The 14,331-nt window shown below is 39.7% G+C and overlaps 1 protein-coding gene across 1 annotated transcript in view; it reads left to right on the top strand.

Moving 5' to 3' along the window:
* MRE11 (MRE11 homolog, double strand break repair nuclease) overlaps positions 1–14,331 on the top strand; it is a 37,959-nt gene that overhangs the window by 15,616 nt on the left and 8,012 nt on the right. The window contains exons 10-15 of the mRNA XM_019530321.1: positions 443–569; positions 4,402–4,505; positions 5,703–5,876; positions 8,430–8,492; positions 9,519–9,750; positions 10,947–11,030. Coding sequence (XP_019385866.1) covers positions 443–569; positions 4,402–4,505; positions 5,703–5,876; positions 8,430–8,492; positions 9,519–9,750; positions 10,947–11,030 — 784 coding nt within the window. The remainder of the gene's footprint in view (positions 1–442; positions 570–4,401; positions 4,506–5,702; positions 5,877–8,429; positions 8,493–9,518; positions 9,751–10,946; positions 11,031–14,331) is intronic.

The raw sequence follows: 14,331 nt of genomic DNA on the forward strand, positions 1-14,331 counted from the left end.
TGTTGTGTATTTTGAAACTTTGTTTAAAAAAAAAAAGGTGTGTGTTGTTATTTGCTCATATGTAATTTAAAAATTAAATCCTGCATTCAGACTGGAATTCTTGTAGTAGAGAATGATTGGATGGAATTTCTTTCTGTACATATCACTGCTACTGCTTTATATGGTTTATGGATTTCAGAACTTTATGGATTACTGAAAGATGCTGCTCTCTCCAGAGATGAGCAAGCTACCTCTGCAGCCAGACATGGGGTACTATGATGAGGTGTGTTGCACATGCACAGCATTTAACAACAGACTAACTTATTCATGTTTTTAATTATTTTTTGAAAGGAAATATATGTATCTTGGCATACATTAATTCCTTAGTTTTCACACTGCTGTCTTCAGATTTCATACCTTAATGCATTCTTTCTCTTCCCATCCCCCCTCTTTTTTTTTTAAGGTTGACTACACAGGAGGTTTTGAACCATTTAATGTTCATCGTTTCAGCCAGAAATTCATGGATAGGGTAGCTAACCCAAAAGACATTGTTCATTTTTTCAGACATCGTGAGCAAAAAGAGAAAAATGGTAAATAGAAAACATAATGCTGTGAGCTAATTTTCCTTGTTACTTTATATTTTATCTTCATAACAGTATTTATAAAATGTTGGCAAGCAGTTAACAAATGTGCAAGGTGTCCCAACTAATCTTTAGAATATTGCAGAAAGATTTGGGTTTATGGGTGGCTTTTTGTTTCTTTAAAAGTCTTGGTATTGAAAGGACTCCTTCTGCACTGCATGTCTACTGTGTTGCTTTGCATAGCAGTTGAATATCAAAATTTTAAAAGGTAACGGTTTGTCAGCATCTGTAGAGAATGTGAAAAGTGCTGTGTGCATGTTAACCTTTTTACCATTTTGCAAAGTTTTCTACCTCATTTCACAACTACTGAGCTCTAGTGGACTTAGGAAATGTCTGTTACCTAACCTCCTTTGAATCCATGTTTCATGAGAAATATGAGGACTCTTTCCTTTTTTTAGGTGCGTGCATTTGCTTAAAAAGATTTGTGAAACACAGAGGCATAACTGGATGCTCGAGTGCTCTTGGTAGAAGTGGCACATAGGATATCATCAGTGGCTGTGCTGCCGGTGGTGCAGCAGCCAGGCTGGCAGCACAGTTGCTGCTATTTTTGTGCCCCCTTCCCCCTCAAATCCCCTTCCCTCTTTCTTTCATTACTAGTAAAGAGAAGACTGAGGAGAAGGGGATTTGATAACAGTCTTCAGGTACCTGGAGAACGATTATGGAGGGGACGGGGATAAGCTTTTTCCTGTGGCTATAAGGGCCAAGACTAGGAGCAACAGCCTAAAGTTGCAGCAGGGAAAATTTTAGGTTGGAGAGTAGGAGGAACTTCCTGACTGAGGGTGGTCAAGCAATGGAACAAGCTACATAGAGAAGCTGTGGAATCTCCATCCTTGGAAACTTTCAAAAGTACGTTAGACAAACATTTGGCTGGGATGGTTTAGTCAGGGATGATTGAGCAGGATTAGGTGACCTTGTGAAGTCCCTGTATCACAGGTGTCAAAGATCTGGCCTTGCAAGTGTCCTCCCTGACTGGGGATTTAAGAACATAGGAACTGCCATTTACTGGGTCAGACTGTAAGTCCATCTTGCCCAGTATCCTGTATCACACAGGCCCCCTTTTAACTAGGTAACTATGCCTTAAATTGTGACCCAGCTACTTGTTCAACCAATTAACGGTATGATAAAATAAGCAATAAGCTACAAAATTATTTCACAAAAAATGTGTAATAACTTTTTAGCTTGTTCTGATCATGCCATTAATTGAATGAGTGGCCAAATGCTCCCCTGTAGAGTGCTCTGCACCAATTGAGGGGCTCCCAACCACAAAGATGCACACCCAGTGCTAGCCTCACAACTGACAAGGCTCACAGTGGTGGCAGTGTTCTCCACTGCAGGAAGGATGCTGCCCCTCCCTGTGAGCTCTGTCGGCTCTGGGGCTTGCAGTGGGGGCAGTATTGACTCTCAGTGGTGCCAGCATTCTTCCTGCTGCAAGCTCTGCAGCCAGGGAGCCCTGCAGTAGGGGCAGTGCAGGTAAGGTTGCCTCAGCTGTGAGCCCAGCTGAGCCTTGTCAGCTGTGGGACTCACAGCTGGAGGAGCTATTGCAGGGGCAGTCTGGTATTGTGATGCAGGGATTGTCCCCTGCATGGGCAGTAAGATGCAATGGGATCTAATGCACAATCCCATAGTTGTGCCTTCTGCCATGCACGTGACACAGCAGGAAGCATGATTGTGTGGATCATGTATTAGATCCCATTGTACCTTTTACCTACATGTGTAGATGGACCCACAGTGGCAAAGGGTGGAAGCTGAAAGGGAGAGTGAACTAGGCATGACCCAGGGTTTTTTCCTTTTGCACTTAGTCTTTAGTATTTCAGCAAATTTGCCATCTCTGGTCCACACTCATTTTTAGGACATGTTCGTCTGAAAGGTGGAGTGAAAGAATTGTGAAATTTCCTTTGGTATGTCTTTAGAACTGATCATTTTAAAAGTTTCCTAAAATACCAGGCTTATGCAGGTGGCATACCTTGTTTTTAGATTTTGTAAGAACAGAAGTCTAGATATGGAAGTGCCTTGATCTAGTACGAGAATATCTTATGCCAGATGTCTTCTGTTTAAAGCCATTACATGTTAAACAGTAGTTAAATAACATAGTAGTGTTTCCATTGTGCCTAGAATTTGTAGTATTTATTTAGTTAATAGCTGTTAACAATGTTGCTTAATAATAAATCTGTAACAATCACTAATGAAGATTCAATTTGTGTAAGAGCGAGCTGTACTGATTTAAAAGGCCACTAATATAGTACATAAGTGTTTTACCAATACTTTTAACCTGTTTGCAGGTTTGCTTGTAATGTTATTTGCATGAACTTGTGAAAATGTGTGATTTTATGATTTGGTAGCCACACTTAAAGAGCCTGTTACCTAATTTAAAATCCGATTGCTGTTTTCTCAGTTATTTTTTAACTGATTACATCGTGCATTTATAAACATTTAACTTATTGGTACTTTCAAATTACAAAATCACTACTATAGCTCTGATCATTTGGGGTTTACTTGCTTGCTTGATATGTTCACTTTCAAAGTAGGGCTATATAAAAGTAGGGGTATTCACATGCCACTGAAACTGGTGCAGCTAAGATGGGCTGACCATCTTTCAAGAATGCCCAACACTCACCTGCCGAAGAAAATCTTCTACAATGAACTGTCAAATGGAGTACACTCTCACAGCGCACCAAAGAAGTGGTACAAAGACACCCTAAAGGTGTCCCTAATGAGTTTTGGCATCAACCCAGAGTCATAGGAGCAAATCACTTATGACTGTCCATCCTGGAGGTCATCAATCCAGAACAGAGCACTGGCCTTCAAACAGCAACACATGGTGGAAGCAATGAGGAAACGCTTGGCCAGGAAAATGAAAACCTTTCATACTGAGTCCTCATCACTTTCATGCCCCTGCTGCAGCAGATTGTTCAAGGCAAAGATTGGGTTTATAAATCGCCTACATACTCACGTGACCTAGCCTCCACCTGCCTCCTTTCTCTTTCCTCTCTTTTCTCCTTTTTCCATTTTTTCTCTTTTTTTTTCCTCTTTTCTCCCTCCCTGCTCCTTTCCCACTTCTTTTCTCTCTCCTTCCCTGCCCCCGCTGGATGCAGTTGTCTTTGCCTGTGAAGGACGAACAACATATAAAAAATGACAGGATGATGTCCCACTTGTGTGTCTTGGACTTCTTTGCATAACACTTCTTTCTTTCAGCACTTAAGTGACTAATATGGCTAATTCACTCTATACTTAAATACAGCATGAGGTCAGAGACTTTACATTTATAACCAAGATCTGTTTGGATGATGCTACAGGTACTGAGTCTGCTGCTGGTAGAGTTTTCTAGCATTCTCTGTGGAAGAGCAGCATGTCAGCTGGTGCTGAGGGTTGTTGGGAGGCCTTCTCCTTCAAGAGCTTTATCTAGTGTTGAGGCTTGCCTGAAGGACAGCTGGCTGCTACTAGAGTGCAATAAAATGGATAACATGAAGTAGGAAAAGTGTTTGAAGAATAGCCTGGGGTTGCTTGCTGAAGGAATGTTGCATTATTTTATAACATGGATATACAGCTTAGTAATATATCTGAATGTCCAGGGAGTAGCTATGGTAAGACCTTTTCCTAATGTGTCTGGGATGAAGTGTTCCAGAAAGCTTGTTAGAGATGCACCTTTATATAGTCACTTAATCACAGAGCTCACTTCATCAGACACGGTCAGCATTTGATAAAAGTGATGTCATTATCAGTTAATTTGATATTGGGTGAAGGTGACAAGATGGATGCTTGTTTTAATGTTTCTCTTTTCTAGAAAATGAGATTAATTTTGGGAAGCTTCTTAGCAGACCTGCCCCTGAAGGGACAACTCTGAGAGTAGAGGATCTTGTAAAGCAGTACTTCCAGACAGCAGAGAAGGTATCTCAGTTTCTTTGTTTTTTAAGTTGTAGGTTTCATCTGTGAAATCTTAAGTTTTTGATATACTGAAAACATTGTTCCGTTAGTGATTCATGCATATCCTTTGCCTGTAACCCATAAATGTATCTGCTTGCTTTTTAATATGGGAGTATGTAAATAATTGCATTATGCTAAGAAATTAAATCATCACTGCAATAGGGTTTAATATGCATTTAATGATGGAAATAACATAATTTCACCAAAGAGATATTTTTTTTTTTTAAAAATGACCATTCGGTTTTCCTCTTGCAATTTTATTGTCCGAGTCTAGGAAGAATCTATTCAATAAACTGAGTGTGTTTAAAAGGCTATATGTCTGTGAGGAGAAAATGTTTTATAGAATCTAATAGAGTTCACTGAAGGTAGTTTTCTACTTCTTTTCTCTTTTTCTAAGCCTGAGGCACCTAAAATGAGTTTCTACAGCAGTATCTACTTCATGTGTTTGTAATGCACATATATTAAACTAAATTAACTGGGTGCCCTGAAGCTAATGTATAACTGTATCACAACCAAAAGAAAAATGATTTTCCTAGTTAGAGTAAAGCAACTCTTTTCAGATCTAGAATACAAGCACATTGAATAAGAAACTTGTGAGATCTGAAATGCTGACGCTTTGTTATTGGATGATTTTCGTAGGTCTAATTTTGCATGTTGAAAGTACTCCTTTGTAGTAAATATGCATGTGAGTTTTGCCCATAAGATGGTGAGTGCAGTGTAGGAGTGTTTAGTCTTTAGTGTCAGTACCGTAGAAACTAACTTATTCAAAGAGCCATAAACATGTAGACTACAGCCTACTTTATCCAGTGCTGTGACTTACTTACTCCTGCCTGACTTTAGACTAACGTGGCTTTCTTGAAATTTGATGAAGACTGTCACAGGTACAAAAATTAAATGTAAACAATTTTGCTGCTTCTTGGTTCCTAAAGACGTACACTGGGATTAGCATTGTCATTTTGGGTATCTGTAATTCTCTGACCAAGAATAAATACATGAGATGTTAACCTTCATTCTTTGCATTTAAAATATTTATTTTGGCATATTGCTCTTCTGAGGAATAATTTGGCCACGTAATAGTTTTTGCTCTTTCAGGTGTGTTTGAGGGAAAGATGCTGTACTTTTCACCCATGCATTTTTTTTTTTCTTTTTACTTCCTCAAAGAAAGTGCAACTTTCACTTTTGACTGAAAGAGGAATGGGAGAAGCAGTACAAGAGTTTGTGGACAAAGAAGAGAAAGATGCTATAGAAGAATTGGTGAAATTTCAGTTAGAGAAAACACAGAGGTTTCTTAAGGAACGTCGTACTGATGCAGAGGAAGAAAAAATAGATGAGGAGGTTAGTAATGAATAACTACTTCCATGCTTAGGAACAACCAAGGCATAGACTAGAGTGGAGTTGTTCATCTAGTCCAATCCACTGCGCACATATGTAGGATGTGGTATTCCAGTACTATTCCAGACAGATACTTACCCTGAAAGCTGTCAGTGAAGGGGATTCCACAACTTTCCTGTGCACCTTGTTTCACTGTCCTACTGTTGTAACAGTAAAAAATTATTTTCCGGAGATTTAACCTAAATCTGCTTTGCTGCAGTTTAATCCCATTGCTTTGTGTCCTGCTCTCAGCAGTTAGTCTCACATTTTTCTTGATTTGCAGCCTGTCATGTTCTCCTCCCACCCACAATCATATTTTCATCAAACTAAATATATTTAGTCCTCTCAACTTTTCCTTGTACAGCTTGCATTTCAACCTCTTTATCATCTCTGTGCCTCACCTTTTGGATTCTCTACTTTTTCCACATTCTTGCACTGCAGAATTCAGAACTCCACACAATACTTCATCTGAGGCCTAACTAGTGCTTAGTAGAGTGGTATTATTACCATCTGCATCTTCTGTACTGTTAATACAGCCCAAGATTATACAGTAAAATCTTTGTTTTCTGGTGTTTAAGTAACCAGAGACTCTATTAATCGGAATTTTCAGCCAGCTGGCTGGACGTGGGGAGGGGGGCTTGCATTCCACTGCTGCTGCCCACCACCCTGCACTGGCTGCTCCGAGTGCAGCCACCATCTTCCGCCAACTCTGCATTATCTGCAAAATGCTGCCAGGTTATTTCAGATAACTGGAATTTTTACGTAACCAACAGTCCCCTTACCCTGGGGATGCTGGATAACAAAGATTATACTGTATTTACTAATTTTTTAATGGCCAGTTTTTTCTCCCTCAAGTTGAGTCAGTGATCCACCAAATCCTCATATTCTTCTCAGCCATGCTACTGTGTAGCCAATTATCTCCTGTCCTGTATTTACATTTGGCTTTTCTTCCCTAGGTATAACACCTCTTATCATCTGTCTTTGAATTTCATTCTGTTGTCCAGTGTCCAATTCTTCTATTTACTACTAAGTTCCTTTAGAATTCTAATCCCATCATCCAAAGTGTTTGCAAGCCAGTGTTGTTTTTCCTGCAAACAAGATCAGCAAGCTCTCTCCTCCTGCATCCAAATCACTAATGAAACAAAATTAACTAGTATGGAACCCAAAACAGACCCCTGTGGAATCCTTCTTGAAACATTGTGCCATTCTGACATTGATCCGTTGATCTCTCTGTTACACTCATCAGTAATAGTGTTGCTTCTGCCCCTCATGCAGCTGTGGATTGTTTCACAGATTTATTTTAACCTGGGGTGGACTAGATCAAAATAAACTACATTATTAAACTTTCTTCACTTTGATTATAGAAGAAAACTTGTACTTTGATTATAGAAGAAAACTTTTAAAACATCTTGGGTTTTCAGGTGCAACTTTATTACCAAGATGGGTAAAAAAATTTGTTTCATATTTGTAAAAAAAAAAATATGTTGCTCTTTATGATCAGAGTAGCTAGCCTTCCTGGCAAAATGATGTTTTTCAATTCTGTTCAAAACGCGTCCAGTACAGGCAGTCTTTGACTTGCAGCATTTTGAGTTACAATGTTTTGCACTTACAGTGTTTATAAATTGACAACTGTTTCAACTTTCTGATGTCAGTTTTGACTTTACAGCACTTGATCCAACACCACACCAGTGAACAAGTTCACTGCATCGCCCATCTCCCTGGAAAGGATCTGTCCAAATTTCCCTGGACACTTTTTTTTTTTAAGAAAGCAGACAAGACTCCAGAAAAACCTACAGCCAAGATTCCTGAGAACTCCAGCCAAAAACCCTTCCAAAAGTCCAACCAAGAGCCCTTCAAAAAGTCCATCAAAGTCACCTCAAAGAAGTCCTTCCAAATCAATATGATTGCTATTTACAATATAAATACCTTAATGTAGCTATATTACTCATCTATAATTGATTGAGTACAACATTCTGGGTTATTTTTGGTGAAAATAGCATATTAGACCGTGGTTCAGGAACCAATCCCCAATTGATAACATTGTTTTTCCTATGGGAAAATTGGTTCTGAGTTAAAATGTTTTGACTTAAGACGAGGATTTCAGGAACCAATTGTGTTGTAAGTCCAAGGACTGCCTGTATAAACCAAAAGATTGTGTGGATTACTTTCTGAAAGTGTAGTTTATTGTACCTTTTTAAAGCAAAGGCTCTTTTACTTGCTCACTTAATTTTAAATCAGGGGTCGGCAACATTTCCAGTGGCAGGCCAGAATAAGCCATCTTGGGTCTGAGGTGGGCTGGCACTAGAACTGCTTCTCCCTGCTACCTGGCGCTGTCAGGCAGAACTCCCTCCTCCTGCCAAACCCCTGCTGTCTAGTCTCATTGCAATGTGGTCAGGGCCTTCTGTTACCAAATGCTATCAAATCCACACGGGTTCATGGACCTTCGGGTGCTGATCCCTATTTTGGATGATGATGTACAGAAAAAACTTTTTTTTAAACTTGTTTTCTATGATACAGGTGCGAAAATTTAGGGAGACCAGAAAAAAGAATACTGAAGAAGAGGATGAAGAAGTCCGGGAGGTAATTACCCTGAATTGCAAACCTAGTGTATATCAAGTACTTTGCATAGGAATATGGGACTATTAGTTTCTATTGGAACATAAATATGTTATTAGATTAGAAATATAATCAAGTCAGGAGTTGCTGCTACCCCATAATTCTCATTTTTAGTATATGTGGCATGCTAGCTCCTAAGTCCAGTAATAGTTATTTCTATTACTCTTTCATGTAGTTGCATCTGTGATTTAAGGTCCTGCCTAAATTAAAAAGGGGAATGAAGTTGACTTGGGCAGAGGACAGCTATACAAACAGATTACTGGAAATCCTGTACACTTCTCAGCAAAAGAGTGCTTTTTTACAAATACTAGGAGGGTCAAATCTACTTATGGGTCAGTTTTATCACTTCCGTAACACAATAAGCATAATGGTATCTGAGGACTTGCTACTTATTCCAGTTTAAGGAGGACTGGACCCTGATTTTTGTTAAAATTGAAAATGCAGATTTTAAAATTCAACCTACTCATCTTTTTTCCAGATTATATTTCATATTTTTTTCTTTCTCTACATTTCCTTTGCCCCCAAACGTTGTTCTCTCATTCCTGTTTTATTTTTTTATTACTACATTTATTACATTGAAGGACAGCTTAGTCACGCAACTTATTTGCCTTTGAGGCTTAACTATTTGCTGCACACACTTGAAAGTAGAAAAATAACCATATTATGACAGAGAGAAAACATTTCAAACTATTGTGTGGTACGGTCACCTAATAATAAACTCTGAAACAGACTATTATAAAAAATAGTTTTGTAGACTTTGAAAAGAAGAAAAGTGTTTCATAAGCAATCCTGGCTTTGTATACTAAATGTGACTGCGGCATGACTAGGAAGAAGATTTCTGTTTTCTAAACTGATTTACACCACAACTTGATGCCCTTTAGTTGTTGTTATTGGTCCCAAAACTGGGATGGTATGACCATGTCATTACTAATCAACCCTGGTGTACTTCCTTACTAAAATTAAATATTCTATATTTATCATTCACTTCAGGCAATGACCAGGGCTAGAGCCCACCGATCTCAGGAAACTGTTCACACCACTTTCTCTAGTGATGATGAACTTATGGACACGAGAACAGTGGAACAAAAAGGTAGCGATGATTCAGATGATGGGTTCTCCATCTCTGCAACGACCAGCAGAGGAAGAGGGCGAGGAAGGGCTCGAGCAAGAGGTACAAGAGGACAAAGTGCAGCCACAAGAGGAGTGTCTCGAAGAGGAAGAGGTTAGTAGTTATGTTTTTTGTCTTGTAAGTATTAGAGGTTTCTGTTGCAAGTCTTTTCAATGTTGCCCTAAAATGATGTGTAGCTTGGCTGTGTCTGATTATGCACTTTAAAGAGTATCATTCCTTCCCTTTGTTAAAAGCTGCAATAAGGCCCCAGTTGTACAAATGGATTTGCTTGATGCAAGCCTGTTTTCACCAGGCTCAGTATGGATGCCTTGGGGAGCCTGTGTTAGCGGATATGATAACAGGATCAGATCCTATGATTTGAAAGGAGGATGAATATTTTAAAAAATGAAGTGGTTAGGGAACCACAGGTTGGAAGACACTGTGCATGTCTACATGTGCATTTACTTTGGCCTAAATTTAAAGTGGTGTAAGCTAATGTGGTATAAACCCTTTTGGGCTGGGGTCTACACATGCATCGATTAGGGAGCACATTAGCACCCAGTTTCTTGCAGCCCTGCACTAGGCCCCTGGCATCACCATGGGGGGAGCTCTAGGCTCCAGCTGCAGCTGCCAGCACCCAGTAACCATCTTCAAAAGCCAGCCCCACTCTCTGCTCTCTGGCCAGCCCTTTCCTTGCCCAAGAGCAGTGTGCCAAGCACAGGGACAGTATACAGCAGCTCTTTCCTTGGCTACTATGCTGCCCTGTCCTATAGCTGCTTCATCCCCTGCCCCTGGCAGTGACGGCTAGCACTCCTGCTAGCCCGCTGTGCTAACTCACCTGACCCACAGCTGTCTTGCCTCACCCGGCTCCCCTATGCACAGTGATCGCTTGCCTGGTTACTGCTGCCACTGTTGCCAGCAGGGACACCAACAAAGGGCTCCATGATGCCACCGCAGGGGCTGCTGACACCCTCCTGGGTCTCTAGCCCCGTTGCCTCTGGGCCTGGTACTTTTTTGGCTGTGCGTCATCCAGCACACTTGGATGACAAGCCATGGTTTCTGCATGACCTGGGCCACCTTCCAGGACCTGCTCCAGCCCCACCTAGAGCAGTAGGAAATAGGCATGTGCTCGGCCGTTCCCACAGACACCCAGATGGCCCTTGCTGTGCTGAAGCTGCCCATACCCGCCAGCCTCCGGGTACATCAGACACCTGTTCCAGCATGGGCAAGGCCACCTCTTTAGAACTTGTAATTATTGTGGGTGTGGTAGACCTGTGAACAAAACTGAACACTGATTACTTTCTCTACAGGAAATACTAGCCAGGAGTCATCCAGTAGCGGTAGAACTTACAAGCCTATTGCTACGCCTACCAAGAATATGTCTATCTTTGATGGTACGTTCAAAATCAGTACGGCATCAGCATTTTTCAGCCTCCCCCATAGTTACCTACTTGCAAAAAGCCATAATGAAGTTAACTGCTTTTATGATGCAGTATCTTGTTTCCTTTCCTTTCCAGTAGTCAGAATTCAGCCATTGCAAGGAGATTCTTTTGGCTGTCATGAAGTGGAATAATAAAGTGTGAATGGGGTTCAAATGAAAGTTGAGGGTTTCCACTACCATCTTTCAACTCCATTTAACCAAATGAAATAAATTTCTTAGGGTATAGACAGGCATGACATTTCAAGCATGTGAATCTTTGAAACACTTTAAAGGGCAAGCTGAACAGATGCTCATGCCTTCTGAAGTCCTCCAAATATGATCTTGTAGGAAACATGTAGAATCTAATGGATGAAAATGTCACTAAGCACTAATGAGTGCAAATAAGCCAAGCTTTATAACAATACTTGTGGACACGTGGCAGATGCAATGGTGAAAATGCTAGGATCCCAATTGTTAGATGAGGATAAATCTAGAGCAACTCTCGTAAAGAAAACAGTATTCATGTTTACCCAGAGTAGGTCAGATGAGGCTTGCTGCCCTTGAAAAGCACATTTTTTTTCTCAATTACAATTTTAAACCAAAATCTGTTTCACTGAGATAAGTACACTGTGCTAGCAGTCTTCAAAATTGTAGCTTTCCACAGCTTTCTGCTGTTTAAAGTTACAAACTGTATCATTGATTTTTACAAATCTAATTACTTCGTAACTTTAAAAAATATTTTAAAATTGTTTTTGTGCTTAAAACATTAACCTTGTTATCTAATGGCTACATTTTTATAATGATATTGAATACAGTAAATACATTGCTATCAGTTTTAGTTTTCATCTGCTCCTCACTTCCTGGTCTCATTTTTTGTAAGTATTCTGGAAGTATGTTATGTGGAACAGCAGCATTAATACTAGATCTTCTGAGTGGCTTTTTCTTGCCTTCATTCACAGAAGTGGCTCATTTTAGTTTTCAAAATTCACTCTTCTAAAGAACTTTAATATGAGATAATTTCAGTATTATATGTGAAAAGTGTCTTATTTTATTTTTATTTTTATTTTATATTTATATAATTTTGGTATCTAAGTGCTTTCTCTATTTTAATATATGGGTCTTCTGCACCTCTGCTGACAGTAATAAGAGGCTAGGCCATTGTTGGAGTAGCTCTCAGAAGTGGACTGGATTTTTCCATTTTTAATTGAAACAAGACAGCAGCATATGGGTTTGACATTGCATTCATAAAACTCTCTTTTGAATTGGTACAGTCTTCAATATTGAATTGCACGGACCCAGTCCTCCAGGCGGTTTTGAGGGAAGAGCCATTACTCCCACACAGGACCTCACATTCTTGCAGACTTTCCATGGGCTCTCACATCACAAGTTTTAAACTTCGCTTTATTATTATCCTCTACTCAGACATTTTAGCATTTTTCTCAGTCTTTGGAAGTTTATGTGGAAATTATTTTTAAAGAGCCTCACAAGTATATATGAAATGGCCTTTCTTTTGACCAGACAAGGTTAACGGTAAAATCTTAGCACAGAATCTTTTTTTTTTTTAAAGTCTAAATTTCTTGTGAATATGGTGGATGGGATGGTGCTGGATAAAAAATAATGATAGGTTTGACAAATTGGTAATGTCCAGGGATCCTGGTTTTCTCTGATTTAAAAAAAAAAAAAAAATCCCCAATTTTCAATTTAAAAAAGTAACCCAAAATCCACATTTTTTCCATGATTAAGGTTTTCTTTTTAATAATTGAAAAATGTGGATTTTATATTTCTTATTTTAAACTGAAAATTGGGGGGTTTGTTTTGTTTTTTTTTATTGGAGAAAACCAAGATCCCTGGCATGTCAAACGTGAGACACTTTTAATTCCTCCTTCAAGTCTTGTACCTATGGTTTCTACTCTTGGTGTACATGCACCCTTGCATAGGGATTCAGAATATTTTTAACTGGAAATATCCACAGTCACTTCCACATCCATTATGTCCTCATGCCCCCTCAAGGGCATGAAGAGCAGAATACCCCTATCTGCCACTCTGTTCCTTTCTAGCACTCCTTAGCAAACTCAGAAGGATCATGTTTTTAGCTTACCTTGATTTGATAGGTGGTTGTTCTGTAGGCATTTTGTTGATAAAAGACTCTGCTAACTCATTGGCAATAAATAATAGAGTTTTTACAAAGTAGAGGTAGTATAAGAAATAACCAGGGCCAGGGTTTTTTAATACGGTTGAGCTCAGGTCACCAGGGTTTATTACGGAAATGATGAGGACCAGATTCTATTCCAACTCCTTGAGTAAGTCATCTTAAGCACCGAAGTGTCACTATTCTACCCCAATTTGAAAAAAGCAGCAAGTGCATAAGTGGACTTAGTGACTCCAGGGGGTGGGTGGTCCTCATTGTTTTGGGGTTTTTTTGTTACTGTCATAGAATCATAGAAAATTAGGGTTTGAAGGGACCTCCAGAGATCATTTAGTCTAACCCCCTGTTCAGAGTAGGACCATCCCCTACAAGATCATCCCAGCCAGGGCTTTGTCTGTCTGGGTCTTAATAAGATCAAAGGATGGAGCTTCCACCATCTCTCTGGGTAACCTGTTCCAGTGTTTTACTGTCCTCCTAGTGAGAAAATTCTTCCTGATATCCAAAGTAAACTTCCCTTGCTGCAACTTGAGACTGTTGCTCCTTTTTTGTCAGTCATAAGGATGAAATGAGAGTATTATAAAATTAATTGATTGGGATAGAATGACATTTAGTCACCTACAGCATCTAAGCCACTTAGATGCCTTATAATAGAATCATAGAAAAATGGGGCTCAAAGGGACTGTAGAACATCATTTTGTCCAACTCCCTGCTAAAAGCAGGATCATTCCTCTCTCAAACTGTCCTGTACAAGTGTATGTCTAACCTGTTTGTGAAACTTCATGAACAACCCTTTTGTACAGCTACCAGTTACAAATCCCCAAAACACCATGCTCTGCCACAGGGGCTGGAGGTATTCTCAATGTGATGCTGCTACAAGGACAGGAAGTAGTTTGTTAAAATATGTTTGAGAGATCCAAGGAAGAGGACCATGCGTCTGATGCAGAGGAAGGCAAAAACCCCCATAGTCCATTTCTGTGGGTCCTCTATTAACACTGGGCTCTCTGCTAACCAGTCAGGGGGAACTCCTAACAGAAGATGCAAAGAAGATGCATCTGCTCAACAGCTATATTGCCTCAGTCTTCACAAAAAAAAAAAATTAAGCTGCAGCCAGACACCTAATGAGGATTAT

The sequence above is a fragment of the Crocodylus porosus genome, unplaced genomic scaffold (assembly GCF_001723895.1).
Source record: "Crocodylus porosus isolate Cpor-Errol unplaced genomic scaffold, CroPor_comp1, whole genome shotgun sequence".
Classification (NCBI taxonomy): Eukaryota; Metazoa; Chordata; order Crocodylia; family Crocodylidae; genus Crocodylus; species Crocodylus porosus.